The sequence below is a fragment of the Dermacentor albipictus genome, chromosome 8, assembly GCF_038994185.2.
Source record: "Dermacentor albipictus isolate Rhodes 1998 colony chromosome 8, USDA_Dalb.pri_finalv2, whole genome shotgun sequence".
Classification (NCBI taxonomy): Eukaryota; Metazoa; Arthropoda; class Arachnida; order Ixodida; family Ixodidae; genus Dermacentor; species Dermacentor albipictus.
Window position 1 is genome coordinate 74,755,667 of NC_091828.1, and position 20,104 is coordinate 74,775,770.

At 44.8% G+C, this 20,104-nt stretch overlaps 1 protein-coding gene across 1 annotated transcript in view; it reads left to right on the forward strand.

Annotated features, from left to right (window-relative positions):
• Window positions 1-171: 171 nt before the first annotated feature.
• The window catches only part of LOC135921883 (sorting nexin-8-like), a 32,127-nt gene continuing 12,194 nt past the window's right edge, over window positions 172-20,104 (forward strand). Inside the window, exons 1-10 of the mRNA XM_065456286.1 lie at window positions 172-377; window positions 515-642; window positions 8,006-8,132; window positions 11,485-11,708; window positions 14,172-14,286; window positions 16,477-16,598; window positions 17,096-17,176; window positions 17,310-17,470; window positions 17,760-17,892; window positions 18,751-18,819. Coding sequence (XP_065312358.1) covers window positions 356-377; window positions 515-642; window positions 8,006-8,132; window positions 11,485-11,708; window positions 14,172-14,286; window positions 16,477-16,598; window positions 17,096-17,176; window positions 17,310-17,470; window positions 17,760-17,892; window positions 18,751-18,819 — 1,182 coding nt within the window. The 5' untranslated portion in view covers window positions 172-355. The remainder of the gene's footprint in view (window positions 378-514; window positions 643-8,005; window positions 8,133-11,484; window positions 11,709-14,171; window positions 14,287-16,476; window positions 16,599-17,095; window positions 17,177-17,309; window positions 17,471-17,759; window positions 17,893-18,750; window positions 18,820-20,104) is intronic.

Below are 20,104 nucleotides of genomic sequence, written 5' to 3' on the forward strand. Positions count from 1 at the left end.
ACGTTCCAGCAGAATATCAGTTATATTTTTAAGAAATAATAAAGTATTTATAGTCATTACCCTTCCACAATAAATATTATTTTATTGACCAAATTTATTTAAAGGTTCTCCTAAAAGTTTTAATAAATTTACTTGTCCGCATCGCACTCTGCGCGCACCGCTCAAAGGGGGGAGGGGGGGTCAGGGGGGTGGAGAAAGTTGCCTGCGGGACGTCGCGTCGGTTCCGTGCGGCAATGCATCTCGCATGTGATAGCTTCGGTTCGTCTTGTAAACCGGTAGTGTTTCCCGAAATAAGTGTGAAGTAATGGAAACGCCACGTTATTCGTGAGCCTGGTTCTGGAAATTTTGAGGCAGCATGACGGTCGACTTGAGCGTCGGTGAGTGCGCAAATCATGCGAGCGTGTTTTGGAGGTGGTGCTGATGATTTGCTTCTCGGTTACACATGTGCCGACGCACTTGGACGAGTCGGTAGCATTCGTGTCCCGTTACTTATTTTTAATATGATGGCTTGCAGGCGCCGTGCCGGCACTTTACAAGGAAGTTCACAGCCTACTGAACCCGAACGACAGGAACGAAATCGACCGCGAACTTTTCGGCCGGCTGCTGGCGTCGACGAATCTTCCCAAGACGACGTTGGATCAGGTGGGGAGGTGTTGATGGAATTGAAATGAGGGCAGTTCGGACGGAAACGCCTCCTTTCGTCGCGCGCAAGATTGCGGTAGGGGGTGGGGGGTGAACCTGGATAAAGAAAGATGACCTTTTTTGTTCTTTTGTTTTCCTCTCCTCAACTGACCGCGTTTTTTTTTCGTCGATGGCTCTCTCGTGCGCGCCGAGCGAAAGTCATTTGCGGCGAGCTCAGCTGGGAAACCCGTTCGGCAAGTTTGTTGTCCGCTCACCGAAAAGGGTAGTGCAGTGCGGCGGAGTTACGGCAGTTGTGACATATGCATGCGTGTTCTCTTGTGTGGTTCAACGTCTTCGCTGGCTGCTTGCGGGGACAGCACCGACTTTTCGGCGAGCGCTGTCGCCCAATCCTCGGCGGTCGAAAGTTCTTGGGAGCGATCGTTCTACTTTCGGATTGCTGAAGCACGGCGCTCGGCTAGACGCGTAGTTCTCTGCTTTCAATGAATGACCGAGTTGGTGTTTTTTTTTTTTTTTTGCGCGAACAGTTCTACGACTTTGTCATGCCGGCATTGAACGCCGGTGTGTCACGCAACTGTTAGGAGGCAATTTTTCGGCGGAGCTTTGAAAGCTTTCTCAGCGATCCCGCGCGTTTTCCGCTTCAGTCAACCGCGGGAGATCTCTTGGCTTCAGCGCAGCTCACATCGCGGCCTAACCGCTACGATCACGCATGCTCTGTCCGTGTGGAGGTCTAAACAATAATAAAAGCCTTACTGCGCGTGTAAGCACAAATTCGCCTTAATTGTATCAATTGGTATACGACGACAACGTCCTGCGCGCGCTGCGTCGTGGTCCCGAGAAGTATCGAGTGGTTCTCCCATGGGCACCGGCAAGTGGAGCGCGCACGGATCGCGACTTGCCTGAAGTCCGTCACAAAATAACCGTTGTCCTCAGTTGTCTTGCGGTGAGTGAGTAAAGGTGTAGGCACCCAATTATCTCGTACGCGCGTCGTTCACAAGGCGGAGAGGGGGGGACCGATATTTGTAGATGGAGGAAAAGCGCTGCTGGCGGTATGCTATATTGCGTCACGTGAGCTGCTGCTGCGATAGAAGCATTTTGATACGTGTTGCCTTTCAACGATAAGGCGAACCGGCCTAGGTCTCCGTCCTCCCGCCTTTTCTTCTTTTACACACGCCGCTTGGAATTTGGTGTCTGCCCTGCATGCGTGAGGGTTTGGCAAAGATAAGAGACGTTAAAACGGGATAATGCACTGCTAGCAGATATTTGTCCCATTGTATATTTGGAGGGGCGTGTCAAGATTCGAGCTAGCAAGCATAGCAGCTAGACCAGGCATGCAGGAATGGCTCGGGTTATAAGAGGTAGGTCTTTTACGATGTATGAAAAGCTTAGTTGCAACCTCACATTTTATAAGGTCTCCCTTATATAGACAAGTTAGCAAGTTGATCTCGGTTAAAAATATTGTTGGATGGGCAGTGCGCATGTTGCTATAATAGCTTAAGCAACTTAAGCTATTACGTTCCTTATTACAAACTCGGACCATCATTTTGTATGATTTCAGTTGCTACATCCCTGACTTCAAAGGGCAAATTGGTGTAACAAGTCTGCATTGCATTACAATTTGTGTGAAAGGAAACATTCTTTATTAAGTAGTTTTCTAGAGTACTGTTTGTATACAGTAAAAGTCCCCCTTATAACGAAATTTTTTTGTTCTAAGTTTTTTCGTGGTTCCGACAACTCCACATGCATTTTGAACTAGATTACTCGAACAGTAGTACCGGACTCTGCTTAGTACGCAGTGCAAAGTGGAAAATCTGCATGGGGCCACTTGGTGCAGCCAGCGCAATGACCCTTCACATTTCTTCGCGTGAACCTGCCAATGCAAAGACCACTACAGAGGCCACCCCACCACATAGTGGCAGTTTCTTGGCACTTACAGTATTGCGTAATAACCAACAAACAAAGCAGCTGTTCATGGGTGTTATCATAATTTTGGCACTGTCATTTTCACCACTATTGTGTACAGCTTTGTTTGAAACAGAAAGAAAGCTCTTTATCAAAAAGCAGTGATTAACCACTGCATTTTCATCTACATGCTACTGTGCTGGGAATGAACATGGCTTTGTTTGAATATACTTTAAATGCTTTTAGCATGACCACATTTGACGAGCTCACACAGGGTTGAACTGTACATCCAGCATTGCTGGCTCTTACATTTCCTCTGCTTTTAATGAAATACCGCTTATAACAAAGTCAATTTTATGTTCCGATTGTACATGCTATGTAGTGCTTGAAGTGTGTACCTGTCGTACTATGCATGTCATTATTACATCGAAGTGTTCGCAGTTGTACTTGCAAGTTCATTACAGTACTTCTTATCCCATGGGTGACTTATAGAATGCTCATTTATCGTAAGGTTAATACACTTACAATTTTATTGCTGCACTAAAGGTGCACCAAAGAAAATTAAAATAAATTGTTAGCTAGTAAAATAATATATGGTTCTGAAAATATACCCTTTCCGTAATTGTAAAGCTAGCTTTCCTGTGAGGCAGTACGCCCAACGAACAGCGTCAGTCGTTTTTGCAAGCAGCGCGTACACACTAAGTTTGCTTGTATTATAACACAGAATATGTAGGTGTGGCTCTTGTGACACCACACACAAGAGACAGGCTCGATCCAGCATGGGCATCTGGGACAGTGTCTTCATTTGAATCTTGACCTGCGCCGCCATTGGTTGGAGAAATGTCCATTGCAGGGAAGTGCAGTTGCGAATTTATAGAAGGGTGTATAAACAAACAGACCACTCTCACCATGAGAGCAGATTTGGTGTAAGCCAGTGAAAAATGCAAGAACAAGGCAGGTAACAATACCATGCTGAAGATTGTGCAGCACAGGTCACCATGATGTCATAAATATTCACAGCATCTGCTTGTGTACAGTCAACCATTTATTGGTAAGGAACTAAACTCCAGCCTAAAGAAAAGAAAACACTGGGAAGGTGGGAGACGGAAATTCGAGATGATGAGCAAAACGAGAACAAGGTAAAAGCGGGAGCCAACGTTTCGACAAGTGGACTTGTCGTTTTCAAGGCGACATGTTGCCTTGATAAAGACAAGTCTATTTGTCGAAACGTTGGCTCCCGCTTTTACGTTGTTCTCGTTTTGCTCATTGACTTAAACCTAAAGTAACTCGAGACACAACCTAGCAAGTTTTGAGTACTTTTGTTGTGCCAAGATAGTCATAATGTGGAAAAAATACTTCAAAATCTTTCAGGTCATTCTGAAATTGGGGCAATGAAGTTCTCACTTGAAATTCAAAAGATGGCCATTTTGGCTGTCATTTTCTCAGGTAATATTCATCCTTGTACCACCAAATGAATGAAATTAGGTTGGAGAGAATACTTTACCAATATCAGTTCATTTAATGCTGCTCGTCAAGGTCTCTGTAAGATTGTCATCACCAGCCTATTCTTTTATGTCTACTCCAGGATGAAGGCCTCTCCCAGCGATTTCCAAATACATCTGTCTTGCGCTAGCCAATTCTAACTTGCGGCTGGAAATTTCTTGATTTCGTCACCCCACCTAGTTTTCTGGCACCCTCAACTTTACTTACCTTGGCGCCCATTTCGTAACTCCTGTGGTTATCTGGCCTGTGCATTACATGGCCTGCCCAGCTTCATTTTTTTCTCTTAATGTCAGCTAGAGTATCAGCCATCGTCATTTGGTCTCTGATTCGCACCACTCTTTCAGTCTCTTAGCACTACACCTAGCATGTTTCATTCCATCACTCTTTACATGGTCCTTAACTTGTTCTTAAGCTTCTTTGTTAACCTCCAAGTTTCTGCCCTACATGTTAGCATCGGTAGAATGCAATGATTCTACACTTTTCTTTTCAGTGACAGTGGTAAGCTCCCAGTGAGGATTATGTAATGCCTGCCGTATGCACTCCAACCCATTTTTATTCTGTGAATTTTGTTCTCATGATCAGCAAAATTGTCAGTTTCGTAAAAATGGCAAAGCATAAGCGATAGCAAAGTTTAGCGTTGTGGTGCTCTTTGGATCGTGTTCTGTTCAGTAGTATTGTAAACAACAGCACAATAACGTATGGAGGACAGTAAGAAAACGGTCACACAAAACTGTTTAGTGTTCAATAACAGAAGCAATGTGTTGGCGCAGTGCAGCACGCATGGCAAACTGCTGCTGCTGCACAGAAGAAACTGCACCGCGGCGGCTACCAGGCGTCTCGCAATGCTGGCACGATGAACATCAGCAGCAGCATTGCAGGTGTCACACCTCAATTATGTGCAAGGAGAGACTGAGGGAAAATCATCGGCATTCGCAGCTGAAAGTTTACTGCCCATTTAGCTCTAACTGTATGCACCATGGTGTGGTATGCACGTGGCTTCTTTCAAGGAATGCGCATTTTTGTGCGCACAATTCTCATTCTAGAGAAGAAGGCAGAATGCTGCCTCGGTTTTGCTTTAGAGGCAGTTAAAGCACTCACTTGGCTTTGCCGTTTCCGCAACCAAACACACTGCGCATCTCTCACATCTATGGAGACCTTGCATGCGCAGTAGGCGACAGCAGCTTAAAGGCACCTCAAGTCTTCCTGTTGCAATTACCATATTTACTGTATTCCAACACGCCCTCGATTGTAATGTGCACCCATTTTCCATGGAAGCGGCGTACCTTGCTGCCAAGATTTTCACTGCGCCGGTACGAGTTGCATGGGACAATAGATATCACTCATCGTCGCTATCGGACAACTCCTTATCGCTATCAATAGGCCAAAGCATTTCATCCTCGGTGCTGTCTATGGAATTCGAAATCTCGCACTTTTTAAAGGCCTTGTTGACCACGGCAGACAATATAATGCACCATACTTCTTTCACCCATCCAGCAAAGTCCTGCAGCGAGGCACGCTTCATCTTATTGATGGGCATGAATTCGTGGCAGCCACTGACAAGCCATTCGGCGTAGAGCGCCTGAATTCTATCTTTCACTGGATTGTTCAAACATAAAGCGGCTGGAGCAGCGATGTCATGCCGCCGGGTATCACAAGGTTGGTGTTGCATGCAGCCAGCTTGTCCTTGATGGGCTGGTCAAGGTGGCACCTGAACACGTCAAGCACAAGCATCCCACGCAGACCCAAACTGCCGCCGAGTCTCTTCTGCCAAACGTTATCAATCCAGTCAGCGACCAAGTCGTCCAAATGAAAAAGGTCATCCAACCTTTTTCATTTGTGCGCACAATCACACCACTCAGGAACACAATTTCTTTCGGGAGCGTCTTCTGTCTGAAGATAAGATACGGGGGCAGCTTGTGCCCATTCACAGTGAAACAAAGCATTGCGGTGACTCCAGTGTTTTCGTGGCTGGAAGACAAAACGTGCACTTGCTTCGCTCCCTTCTTTTCAACAGTTGTGGTGGCAGGTATGTCAAAGTAGAGTGGCGTGTGATCGACATTTCCAATCCGTCTGAAAAACGGTAGCCGTTTCTATGGAGCAACTTCAATACGTACCACTGAAAACTGAAATTTCTCTTCATATTCTTCGGGCAATATTTGGCATATCTATGTCAGCCTTTGAAAAGGAAAACCTTTTCTTTTCATAAAATTCGGTAGCCAGCACCTGCTCGCTTTGAAGTCACTCTGCGTTAGCTCTTTCTCGCTATATGTTATCCGAAAAATTGGTCGCGAATATGCATTAGCTCTGTGGGAACCCGTATGGTGGATTTGTGTAGTACGGAATATCCATCAAGTCCGAATCTTTGGAGTCCGAAAAATCGGTCGGCTACTGTATATATTATTGAGCAATATTTTTCTGCTCTCTGCGTACAATTAGAAACTGGTGCTTTGCACAACTGCAGCTCTCCTGCAACAGAATCGCTCAGGACCATTACCACTAGTGCCAGTCTTTTTCCCTGCAGGCTAATCATTATCTCTTATATAGAGCAGCACAAATATTCTACAATTGCATATAGTGGATTCTCAAATTGGCTACAAATGTAATAATTGCTATTTGATTCATATTACAAATTTCACATTTTTGCCCCCCCCCCCCCATTTTATTATCATGATTGCTTAAACCGGAATGTCTTCTTCACTGCAGCCTATTAACACCTTTAGCAGACAGTGTGAAGCCCTGGTTCATGGTGTGTAATTATAGTATGTGCATCATTGAGACAGCTGTTGGTTATCTTGTTTTTGTAGGACAGTGATGCATTGACTCTGCTCCTCAGATATGAACAGGAGAGAGCAGCTTGGCTGCAGAACATGTTCATACATGATGCGTTTTCGCTATTTGCATGGTCATCGTAGAGGAGTTCATTCTGTTTGAATTTTTGGTTTTTTACAGTGAAACTGTATATGCCTAGGCGAAACGCTCGTGGTACAACCACAGAAACCGTACTGCTGGGGTATGAGCCATTGTTTAGGGGGGCATGAGCTATTGCATTCGTCTTACGGGACGGACAGAAAATTTCTCATTGGATAGGCATAAAAATAACTAGTGATAACGACAGGAAAGCCTTCTGGGGTATCACAGCTGTATATGCGTAGGTGAAACGGTCGCGGCCCGACCAAAGAAACCCTCCAGTGGAAAGTGCAGCCCTATTGGCTATGCCCATAGTGACGTTTCTCTCTAGCAGCAGAGCACGCATGCAGCAGTCTCTCTCAGACTTCACACCAGGATGGCCATGCATTGCTCGTTCTCCCGAGGAGCAGCTGGCCTATGAGCAATGGCGCCAAGAGCAGGAGTGGGAGAGCTCTCGTCAGCGTTGTGCCAATGCCTCAGCAGACTGTTGGGCTGATCTGGCGGCGCATGCAGCTGAGCTAGTTGTCGAAGCGGAGCTAAAGTGGCAACTTTAAGCTACCAATGCCAAACGAGATTGCCAGCGGCGACGTTCGGCGGAGGATCCGGGGTTTGAAAAATGTGTCCCTATCTTTAATTAAATGAAATGTGTGTGCGGCCCCAGTATGTCACTTCGTAACTGCTGTACATAACAGTCATCAACGCTTTAATGCATTATGAAACACAAATGTGTAACATAATTCAGAAAGACCTTGATGAACCTGCTGAATTAAAACAATGAACCACTCATTGCGGCCCTTATTGATGGTGATTATGCGAAGCCCAATGTGTGGCACCTCATTAAGAAACAAAAAGACGTAACCAAAAATTGAGAAAGAGTTCAATGAACCGTCAGAATTAACCCAGTGAGAAAAACTGGGGCCGCACGAGGTTCATGGGTGCTTTTTTTCACTTCTTTCTTCTTTCTTGTATTTGTAATAGAGTATGCAGTGTGTGCAGTAGTTTCACTCATAATGTATGTGTTAATGGTGGCCACGTGAAACACTGCCCTTCACAGGTGTGGGAGTATGCTGGAGCCAAGCAAGGGCCTGTGACTCCAACAAGCCTGTACAGGAGCCTTGCACTCGTGGCAGTAGCACAGCAAGGCCGGCAACTGGATGAGAAGTCTCTGCTCAATCTTGAAGGTATGCACGAGGCAACACTCAGTTCCTCATCAATAGTTTGGGCATTTTCAATTTTCAGGTTTTAGTTTATCTGTCTGCCTGCCCGTGCAAATTGGGCTTAAGCTCGTGGAGTGCCTCGAGATGGTCAAGCAGGGCATGAGGCACTCATTCAATGCTAACTGCAACTAGACCCGCCGTGGTTGCTCAGTGGCTATGGTGTTAGACTGCTGAGCACGAGGTCGCGGGATCGAATCCCGGCCACGGCGGCCGCATTTCGATGGGGGCGAAAGGCGAAAACACCCGTGTACTTAGATTTAGGTGCACGTTAAAGAACCCCAGGTGGTCAAAATTTCCGGAGTTCTCCACTACGGCGTGCCTCATAATCAGAAAGTGGTTTTGGCACGTAAAACCCCATAAAAAAATAAAACTGCAACTAAATCTAACTGCCCTCACTAACTGCCAACTGCAACTGCTACCAGTAGCGTAGATATAGAGCAGCATCCATGCAAACTTTTGACTGCAAAATGACTGCGTTATGAAAAGCTAGCAAACAGTGACGTTTTTGATACTGAAACGATAAAAAAAATGTTAGTGTTATTGTTAGCTGGAAATGTTTCAGAGCCCAGAATGTTGAGAACCAGTGTCTGACCTCGGCATGACCTCCGAGACAAGGTAGCATCCATGGTATGCTGAAAAATCATGTAGGAAATGGTCTGGGACTTGCATGATATCTGCTAACCGCCATATGTGCACATGTCTGCTCAGGTGCTAATTACAAACTGTTAGTGAGAAAATGATACAATTACCAGCCTTGCAGCTTTGCTGAGATTGCTTCAGTTATATATACTATTCATTTCTAACCAATTTGGTGAAAGTGAAGTTGGTCTTTGAAGGTGGTCGTTAAAACAAAGAAAGGTCCAAAGGGCAAAGCGTCAAAAGTAGGGGTGCGTAACTGTCAAAACTTTTGAATATGACTCAAACACCTAGCTTCGAATATCGAATCAAATAATGATATGCACACGCATCTTAATTATTTGGTTATTTTAACGTGTTGGAACATCGCAGTTACATTTTCAGTGGTAAAAAATCGGTCTAAGCTGTTATCCTAAATAGTGTTTGACTTGGGTTAACTTGAAAAATTGAGTAATTCCCACTAGCTATCTGTTCTTGCCAACCTGTGCATTATACATCAAATAGCCATAGACTTTGAGGCGTTTGACATTGTCACTCATCACATCTACTGTCAAGCAATAAACTCAAGTTTGGGGGCGGCACTGCGGAGGTAACAAATGAGCAAGGCAAAAAGCTGCGCTCACACCCAACCAAAACAAAGTGTCACTTTACTGTTTGCTGTGACCATTGCTTAGAAGAGAACTGCAAGAACATTCCTTTCTTTTTCCTGTACAGTAGACTTTCGTTAATTTGACTCTGACTAATTTGATTCTGGCCAAAGATCCCACTGCCAGCGCTCATGAATTTCTATGGGCCCTAACTTACGTTAGTTCGATCCTAAATATGACCTTCGCCGTATAAATCCCCACTCGACCAGTGAGCATGCACGTGCCTATGGTGACTTGAATAGCAATCCCTTTAGTGGCAGCGATCTGTCTAGGTAGAGCACAGGGGACAATGAATGCATCGAACACATGTCGATCATGTCTTGTCAAAAGTGCCCATTTTCAGCCTGCCCTGTGAATATTTTCAAGAAATAATGATAGTCCTCAGTGTCTGAATAGGGTATTTGCCAGATTTTAATGCGCATTCCATTTTTTTTTTCCCCGATGTGGATCACAAATTTCCTGCAAGGTGCGATCGGACATGATACCAAAACAGACTTCGCAACGTTTGTATGCTTTACAGCATAACTCGAAGGTGTCGTGGTGAAGCTGACTTTCGAGAACCGGCTGCTCTTGTACAACACATATTAAACTCTTGCCCACGTTCCTGCGGTGAGCCTCGGCGCAACCAAGTGAATGAGCATAATGGGGGTTAAAGATGCGAGGAGGAAAACGGAGGAGGAGGATATGGTGACAGCGTGAGAAGAAAAGCGTAGTGCGGCGACAATGGCTACGAGATGGTGCCAGAGTAGTATGCGTCGTCCAGGAGGTGTGTCTGCAGCGACTGCTGTGAATCGCACCCATGCATCACCCACGTGCTGGCTCTCGCGATCTCCAGGTTAGCGATGCACTCGCACCACAATCGCCCCATTTGCAACGTACCGCACAAGACACTGTCTGTACCAGCCAATATACCGTGAAATTAAAACACGTGTAGATCTGCACTCGCACTTCGCATTAGGGAGTATCGTAATCCTTGGTGAATTGTTTTTGCTGAGCAATTGCGTGTGCTTTATATTTTTACTTTCTTTCGGACATTTTATGTCATCTCTACATTGGTAATTATTTGGACGCATAGAAAGTGGGCGAGCGTTTTATTGGGCAGCGTGTTAGAATCGAGAAAATACTTCCATATGAATCGGCGGCGATTTTTTTTTCCTACAGCTTGTTTAATTCAACATTCCAGATAATTATACATTTCGTCAGTTTTATCAAGGTTGAATTAACGGAATTTTGCTGTGTATTTTCGCCACATGCAAGTGAGACTTGTGCAGCCCAGCACCCTTCTGTTGTTTTCCCTAGTGACACGTCTGACTGGCTCACTGTTTTAGAGGTACTGCATTTGCAAGAATATAGCACAACCTCCACTATGATGCAAGGTTGTCTACATTATACTACGGGAAGGTAGAGGGCACTTTCGATTGCATGATAGAAGTCTCAGTTTCGCCCAAAAGGCGAAACATTCATTGTGATATCAAATTATAGACAGCTATACGCAGTAAGGTTAGTAGCCTTGTGAGCTGTATGAACTGCTGTAAACATTCACTTACCAAATAAATTAGCAAGCACGGTGCCACGTTTGCGCAAGCAAATGTGAACACAGCTCACTCGATGACTGCAGACAGTCACTGTCAGAACACTGGCATGATGAGTGGCAGCAGTGGCAAGCTTATTCCCCTTCATGACTGTCTGTCACTTCAACGTGAACCAGGCGCGTGAGACCACGGTGCGTACGAAGCTTGTCACCTATCTCGGGTCTGCTACCCTTTAAACCCACCGTAGATTACCTTCAAAATGGGACACGCACGTCTGCATTTAGCTGCACCATGTGCAGCTGCAGCCGGAGTAGAAGTGGAGTCGTGTGTTACACTGTCCGCTTCCTCCTAGCGCGCGGAGACAATGAGGTTTGACTGCATCTCATGCACCTCGGTGTTCTGTATTTTTGCTTGCTCCGTGATACTTTAATCATGCCATACCAACTCTTCAAACCTACTCATTACCTAGGCGTCTTGTTACATTGCCTATACTTGTTTTAGTGTTGCCAAATCCATTGCTGGGAAGTCCGGCAGAGCTTCGCGAGAAGCTGGGGCTGACTGGCCGCAAGATGATAAGCCTGGACCTGAAGTCCGGCGGCTCGGACCCTCGCATCCTCAACTCCAGCTATGCTCAGATGGTGGCACAGGACACCATCCGCGTCACCTTGGTTCCCGAGAAGAAAGGCATCATCCTCAAGCATGTCGTCTACGAGGTCTCTAGTCAGGTTAGTTGTCTCTTGAATTTCGGCAGGCGGGCAGATTTTCCAACTAGACCTTGCTCTGCTTTCTTCCTGGTTACTTTTGTCATCATCCCATAGTACATGTTGACTTTTTTATGGTGTCTAATGTCTACCCAGTGTTAACGTCTGCATACGAGTGCTTTTATGCGAAGCATATTACGAGAGCTCAACCCAGCTCCTCAGGCGCGGCGGTGTCGCCTTCAATACCACGTGACACCGTGACGTCACGACAGAGGAGAAACGGGGCTCCAACTCACGCCGTCGCTCGCGGCGTCGCGGCGGTATATAAGCAGCTGCGCTTGCCTCTGCTAGACACCCACGAGGTGAGATGCCTCCTGGAGACAGAGCTGCTCGTTGGAATGAGAAGCGAAGGTTGCGGCGTGCTACAGAGACTGATTTTCTAGGTGGCTTTGGCTCAACTCTTGCAAGATGGGCTGGGTGGGAATCGAACCAGGGTCTCCGGAGTGTGAGACGGAGACGCTACCACTGAGCCACGAGTACGATGCTTCAAAGCGGTACAAAAGCGCCTCTAGTGAATGCGGTGTTGCCTTAGAAACGAGCTGTTTCTAAGGCTCAGGCGTGCGTCGCTTGCTCAGGCGCACATTTCGTTGCCGCGCCGAACGCTGCGTTGCTCGACGCTCACCGCGTCCAATGCGGGGCGCGTAGTGGCTGCGCCGTAGCCCATTGTCTTACACCCCTTGGCGGGTCGACGGGAACGCTGTCGCGTTCCACTCTTGAAGGCGAAGCAGAGTAACGCATGAGTTGTTTCTTCATCTAGCCGAACCAAACATAGCCAAGCAACAGCAGTTCACCAGGCTAAACACTGGTTCAACAACTAAAATAAAGGCTAGTATGCTTCGCATCCTGGGCTTAACCTTATCTAAGCCACAGCCATTTTTTGTTCAATATAAATGCAACTTCTAGAAGCCACTTGCTGTATGCTGTGATGTGTATTGGTTTTCAAGGCCCAGTCAAACATCACACAACTCCTTTTGCCTCATATGCTCGGGTAGGAATAAGTGTGTTTATAGATTTTGTGATTATTTGATGTAGCTATACCTATGTTTCTTTTTCTGCCTATAACGAGTTGATAAATAACCAGAAAACAATTTTTTAGTTTAGCCGCCTTGCACCATCCACACGTTGGCAGTCCAAGAGTGAATGAAACAATGGGGAGGATAGGGTAAATGCTGCTGTAAATAAGCAAGCACTGTCTGAAAAACAAAACACTGGCATTTTGGGAACAGTATGTGTTCCATGTTCACAATGACGGCTGAAATATTAGTGTTGTGCTTTATGTGCTAAAAGATGGCATAGTGACCTAGTTCTCATGAATTTCTGGCATGTTTCTACTTGTCTGGCTGGAGCATATATTCTTATTGTGCACATAATTCTGGGAGAAAAAAGGAGTGATTTCTGTGCGTGCATGCATGCATGCACGCACATTGCCCTGTGTAAAAGGCAACACTGAGAGTATGTCTGTGTGTGTGTCCCCATCTGTGTTTGTGTGTGTGTGTGTGTGCGCGCGCGCGTGCGCGCGATGGGTCACTGATTGCCATTTGATGACATGGGCTGGCCATGAAAACTGCTTAAACACTGAACTTAAAACTTAACCTAAAAAACTTAAATAAACACATCAACAACCTAAAAAAACACATCAATCATAAATGTTTGCAACAAGCTATATTTTGCGTAGATTTTTCTTTTTCTTGTGGTAAAGAGAGCCTGCGAAATACAAAGATATGCCACATGACTAGGTGCCTACATGCAGCGACGACAGCACTCTTTAACGAGCTCAGTGGGAAAGTAAGCATCTTACCACTGATGTATCACCCTGCTTAGGCCAGCTGGCTTACGAGCAACAGCGCCGAGAGGAGGAGCGATCTCGTTTGCATCGCGACAACGCCTTGGCAGAAGATCGAGCCCGCGATGTGGAGCGTAAGTGGCAATGTGGGGCCAGTCCGGCAGCTCGTGCGAGCAAGCCAGTTCACAAAGTGCAGCTAATGTAGCAATGTTATGCCGCCGACACCGAGCGGCAACGTCAGGCCGAGGATCCGACGGTTCGGGCCTGCGAGACAGAGCAGCGACAACGTCAACGTCAACATAAGCACTGGGGCCGCACATTTCAGCTTCGCTGGTTTACCATCTGTATGGGGGTGCATAGGCGGTGTTTTTTATTTTCATTCTTTATTTCTTTGATTGGCAAATGCCATGCCCTTGAGAACCAGCCTAAATGTGATGCACTGTAGAGTGATGTGCCAAAGGCAAGATGCTTACTTTCCCACTGAGCTCGTTAGAGTGCTGTCGTCACTGCCCATGCGTTTATTTGGGGTGGTCCTTGCAAATTGCACGCAAACTTTTTTTAATGAAAACTTTTTTTTTTAATGAAAAACCAGCACATTCTTGGCAAGCTGTGTAACATGCTCCTTTGGCGTTTACGCTTTACAGAGGTACCAGTCTCGTGTGGAGCGGCGGTACAATGACTTCGTGACGCTGTTTGACATCCTGGTGCAACGGTTTCCTTACCGAGCAGTACCCCAGCTGCCACCAAAGCGGGCTATGGGTACGCAGCACTCATTTGTCTAGGAGGGAGGGGGGGAAACACTTCGCATTTGTACATGTAGTATGTACATATAGTATGCATATAGTATATGTATTTGGTCTTCATCGGCTATCAGGTTTATGCACATCACTACCTGTCTACTGAAGGCCTTTGTCCAACATTAAAGGAATATCAAAGAACACTAAATCAGCTTGGGCAACGACATTATTCTTAAAAATTAAGTTTCATGGTAGACTGATAATTTTTTAAAAAGTCATATTCCTTCTTTAAGGCTCTAACGCCAGCCCCGGTACATTCCAAACTCCGAAGTATTTTTTTTTTGGTGGTTGTAGCTCGGTGAGAGTTCTTGAAATTTCTGCAGTTTAGTCTTAGGCTCTTCTAGAATGCAATGTAGTCCATATTTATTGATAAAAAATTGACTAAGCCCATGCAGATGCCGTCAAAATCTTTGAAGTAGTTGGCAAGCTAGTGAGACAACATAGAGGCAGCGTTGCCACCCACGTTTCATTTTTGCATATGTTGTGGCTATAACCAAGCCTCCTCTTGTGGCAAGAGTGGTTTTTTTGGTGTTGCAGAAGGGGGGTAATTTAATAACACACCACTATTTTTTCTTTAGTGATCCTTCAAATGTACATAAATTGATCATTATAATACAGTAGAATCTCGGTAAATGGAAGTCGCTTAAACGGAACTACCACTTAAATGAAACAGCAGCTTTACGATTGGTTGGATTTCTCTTAAGGCAATACATGCAAAAAAAAGTTCAATAATCAGAACTACATTTTTTCAAACTCTGGATAAACCGAACTAAAAATATTACCTGAAAATGAAGCTGAGAAGCCGTACTTGGCGGCATAGTGACAAGCATCACTTTCTGCCTTTCTTTTTCGAATTTTCTTGCCAGTTTCCAACATTAACCAAAAGTGTCTTTTCTGGCTTTTGTTGGTGCCATAGCTAGCTACCTATCGTGGTTAGTGTGGCTCTACTGTGGTTAGTGCGGCTTGCTGTTATTTCTTTGTGTTGGCAAAGTCAGTAAGCTCAGAGTTTGCTCCGCGTTTCTGATGGTGATGCAGAAACGCCCACAAACGTGCTGATGCTGGAGACAATTGACGCTATCGATCATATCGAGAGCGGTTGCTTCCCTCAAGACAATTTTTTTACTAAATGACTTTTCTCTTTGTAGTAATTCTATTGTCTCTTTCTAGCTCCAGTCAGCTGCTGAGAGCAAGCAGAAAATTTGTAAGACGATGCTTTGCCATCAGATCTGGTGTGCTTATTATCTGCTGTAAACACTAGAGTCTGCCCCTTTTAAAAGAGCATCTTGTGTACCCTTCCACTCAGTCTCTTGCTAAATCAAGCTCCTGACAAATGGAACTTATTAACCTTGTCCCTTGAAGTTCCGTTTAACAGGAGTCTAGTGCATTTGGTAGAGAAACAGTGACCTCTGTTGCTGTGCTATGCATGACTGTAGTCTGTGGACGTGATTGACTTAACCTGCGGTCTGCAGATGAAGCAGGTGTACAGTGTCCCCCTTCATTTGAACCCAGTGATACTCAAGCATACTTTACACATTCAGCTTGAGTCATTGCCAACAGAAATAAGATTAATAGTGAGATTCGAAAGCTGAACAAATTGTTTGTTGATGGGAATAAACGTCTACGTAAACATTATTCTAGAGAAACAAAGAGGACAAGCAAAGATGAGTTAGAAGTAGTACTAATTGGTTGTGTATTTTTGAATATAGAGAAAAGGAAAGTAAGAAAATTACTGCTCAGCGCACTGCAGCTGTCTAGCTCCTCCCCCGTGCTAACACCTTAATGGCAGTCAGCACGGGGGAGGAGGAAAAGGACAGGGAGAGAGGATAAAGTAGGACCAAGGGAAACTGTTTACCTAATATGCAATGGAGTAAAAAAAAGTACAATTAATAAAAATGACTGTCAGCATAATAAACCATAATTTGCTTCGCTGTCATTTCGGGAAGTCTTGATGCTCGGTCCCGCACAACTGCACTGTTTAGTGATGACCGGACACATCTTGCCTTATCTTGTCCTTCTTTATTTTTTGCTAGTATAATTAGTTATCAATTTACTGCACTATGGCTTAAGCGCCTGTGGTTTTTTTCTTTAAACTGAATGCTGCCAGTGGGCAATATACAGCCATTCAAGGCTCCCTTTTACCATTCCACTCCAGCCGACTCGCATTTCATCGAGGAGCGGCGGCGGGCACTGAGACGTTTCCTCACGCTTGTCGCGAGGCATCCTGTTCTGGGCTTTGACAAAGCGGTTAACACATTCCTGACATTTGGTGGCACGGTGAGTCCCAGGTTTTATTTTATTTACCGGAAGTTGACTTGGAGGTGACAACATTGGCATTTTTTACTGAGCTGAGAGCCATCAGCGTGCATGTTGGCTGAGTGCAGTGCTTTTGCTAAATTTTTGGCATTGGTAGACTGCTTATTATTGCCAGGTTTCGACCCTTAATTTTATACCCTTCTTTGACCTGAATTGTCGACCCTTAAGAGACTTTGACCCTTTTGACCCTTCCTTTTAATCGCGAAACGCTAATGCTCAGGCACCTCCAGGCTTAGTACAACTATTAACCGCAGTTTTCTCAAGTGAGGGTTGAAAAATGGGAATTTAAGCAATGGGAATGGGCACCAGAAGTTCAGGTCTAATGATGTCACTTTTGGAGAATGAAACCGTGGCATTGGTTTGTGGAAATTGGCAAAAAGTTGGTGGTTCACAATATGTCGTAGGAATTCATCAGTCGTCATAGACCAAACAACTGTATTGAAATATGTTGTATGCAGGACGTTCAAGTACGGCTCAAGGAGTACTGCAAGAATGTGCCAGACGAGTTCCTTACCAGTGATGTGGCACGTAGGTCGGACGTGAGTGCTGTTCCATCCCACACTCCAGTTTCTTTTTTTCGCTCGGCTTTGCATGCCTAAAGCTTCCTCAAGCTCGAACACACAGCCGCTGCTCTAGACCCAACATATGTTTTCTTTTGGTCTGAAAGCGTAGGAGCTCGTGTCGAGTGACACTACGGTACAGTTTGCCATGGCACGTGAGCAGCTGCGCCAGGTGTACATCTGTCTCAGCCAGCTGCGTGAGGCCTCACAGCGCATGGTCGACCGGTCCAAGATGGCCGCCGTGGACATCCTCGTTGTCAGCAAGGAGTTCGCGTGAGTGATTTCTCTCTGAAGTCCTGCATCACGTGATTTCTTGTGTTTCACAAGGCACACTGTGCTGCATTCCTAAGCTTGAAGGCTAGAACTTGTGACACAATCGTATAGTACGCCAATGCAGTCGTGACATTTCGCATGGAAACACTCCTATGCTAGAGTGATAACTGATAGTTTAGTGCCATGAATCTCCATTTTGGGTACGTTCTCGAATTGTTGTGTGGGGGATTGATTTTTCTCCTTGCTCTTGGGATTGACGACTGCTACAATGGGTATTTGAAATGTGCAGCACATTGAGCAACATATCCAAGCTGGAATCTGACTGGGCGACTGGCGGAAATGATGCCTGGAACATCGTGCAGAAGGCATTGCGATCCTTACAGAGCCTTCTTGTGCCAATTCATGAAGCTCATTCGGAACAGGTCAGTATCGAGTGACAGGTACTGTAGTGACCTTGTTTTTACAGGCATGAAGCTTTTGTGTGCAACATTGCACCCACACATTCCAGACTCAGTGGCAAGACCACAAGAAAATGTACCTTACGTGCCACAGAAACACACGAATATGGATATAACAAATTGTGAAATGCAAAAAGTAAATTTACCATTTAGTTGGCCATGCTTTATTTCAGTGAGAATTTGGGTGCTACAATGATAGAAGAAATGCAAGATCCAAGACTATATTGGTCACAATAACGAGAATAGTTTTTGCTCAAAGCTGACAATATGCATTCTGGTAGCAAAAATATTACACAGCTAGAGCAACTTAAGATGGCGCCTTGCAGAAGTGTGTCAGTGTTTTGGCCAGCGGCTAGGCTTGGCTGGCCCACAACTGACAATAAAAGGCCAGTGGACTGATTTTATGGATCACACCAATCTCACGGTTATTATAGATGGTACGAAGTAAGCGTTTGTAATTTAGCATTTTTCACATGCTATCTGTTCACATGGCAAGCCACTGATTGGCCATCAAAATTGACAGGACATCTTTTGCTGTACCAACAGTGTTTCATTTGCATAAACCCTATCAAGAGTCTGTTCGCATGCTGGTTTCAGTGTTTAACTTATAATGAATATCGTATACTGCAGGTATTTTTCATGTCAGATGCAAATTTAAGGTTCAACTGTATGTGAAAGGAAACGCTACCAGTTTAAAGGAAACGCTACCAGTTTAAGTGGACCTACTGGTTCCCTTTAGTATCCTTTAATGTGCACTGTGCCTTCATTCCTCAATGAGCAGGCCCTGAACTTAAAGTACATTTCATCTTTTCTCTGTTTCAGTCTCTTCATGAAGAGGAGGAAGTTCTAGAAGAGCTAAATTTATTCCTAGACCTTCTAGTTGCTTACAAGGTCAGTCAATTTTTTATTAATTACGAAATTAGCGTGTCGATAGCTTGCCGAATTGTATTGAAGGAAAGCTGAAAATATTTTGCACATCGACAACAGTGACATTCTTGGCTTCTTATGGACGTTGCAGCATAAAATTGAGATATCCATCAGATGGAACATTTGAGCTGAAGCATGCTTTGAAAAGCTTATGCATGCCCTGGCCCTCTCAAGCTGACAGCTCAATGTGTAATGGTGGCTGTGCAACCCCGACATCACTCCCTAGAAGCTATTGCCTCCGATTGGCTCATATGCTTTGATTAGGTGCAGAATACTCATAATGACATTATTTCCATTAAGTAGACAGGAAGTTGACGGATTTAGATGCACGATTTACTTCATCTTCTGTGTGGTTTTACAGCAGATCTTGCTGCTTAATTTGCAAGGTTTAAAAATGCCTAAGTGTAAATCAAAATCTCTTGCAAACAGTGCTCATTCCTTCCTTTTTATTTCTAAAGCGTTTAGTTTTTTTAATTGCTTAATGACAGCATTTAAGTTAGAAAAGTGTTCTTAGCATCAAACAAGTGCCAATAAAGATATTCTGGTGAGCAAGCATTTTCTTTTGTCTTTTTACGGAACAGTGTGGCATGCACATGTATTGTTAGCTTTTCTCTATTTAGGATGTGTTAAAGATGTGTTTTGGAACATTTACAAAACAGAGTTGATACTTTCTGTGTCTGCTGCTGAAGAAACATCAAAGCAAAGGCAGCTGGAAAGCACTGTACTTATGGCATGTAGAAGTTATCCTGCCAGAAAATTTACTCAAGGGATGCTCAGCATCACTCGCATCTTAACAGCTAAGCCATTAAATGATTTTGTTTGGTTGTAATCAATAAAGCATGAAAGTAATGCCTAATGAATAATTATGCAGTGGGTTTATCCTACATGCAGCCCTAAACTCACTGTTGGGACTACAGCACCTCACTCGTTGCATATCGGGCAGCACAGTTTAGCACAGCATCCTGTGTTAGCATTATTTTGAACGTCAAACTGTGAGCTGAGGTGGCATGCAGTACTGTATCTCTACGCCTATAACTACCACAAAACATTTGAGAAAACAACGGCCATAGTATTGGATGTCGCAAATCTTGCTCCACTTACATGGGCTTCACGGAAATGTAGAATTTCTTGCTAAAGGCAAACCGTGTTATATTGTTGTAAAGTTGTATGGGAAGGAAAATTTCGAATATGTTCTGCATTCTGAAGGCTGTGGTGACTGATCATACACAAGATTGTTTTTGGAACTTTG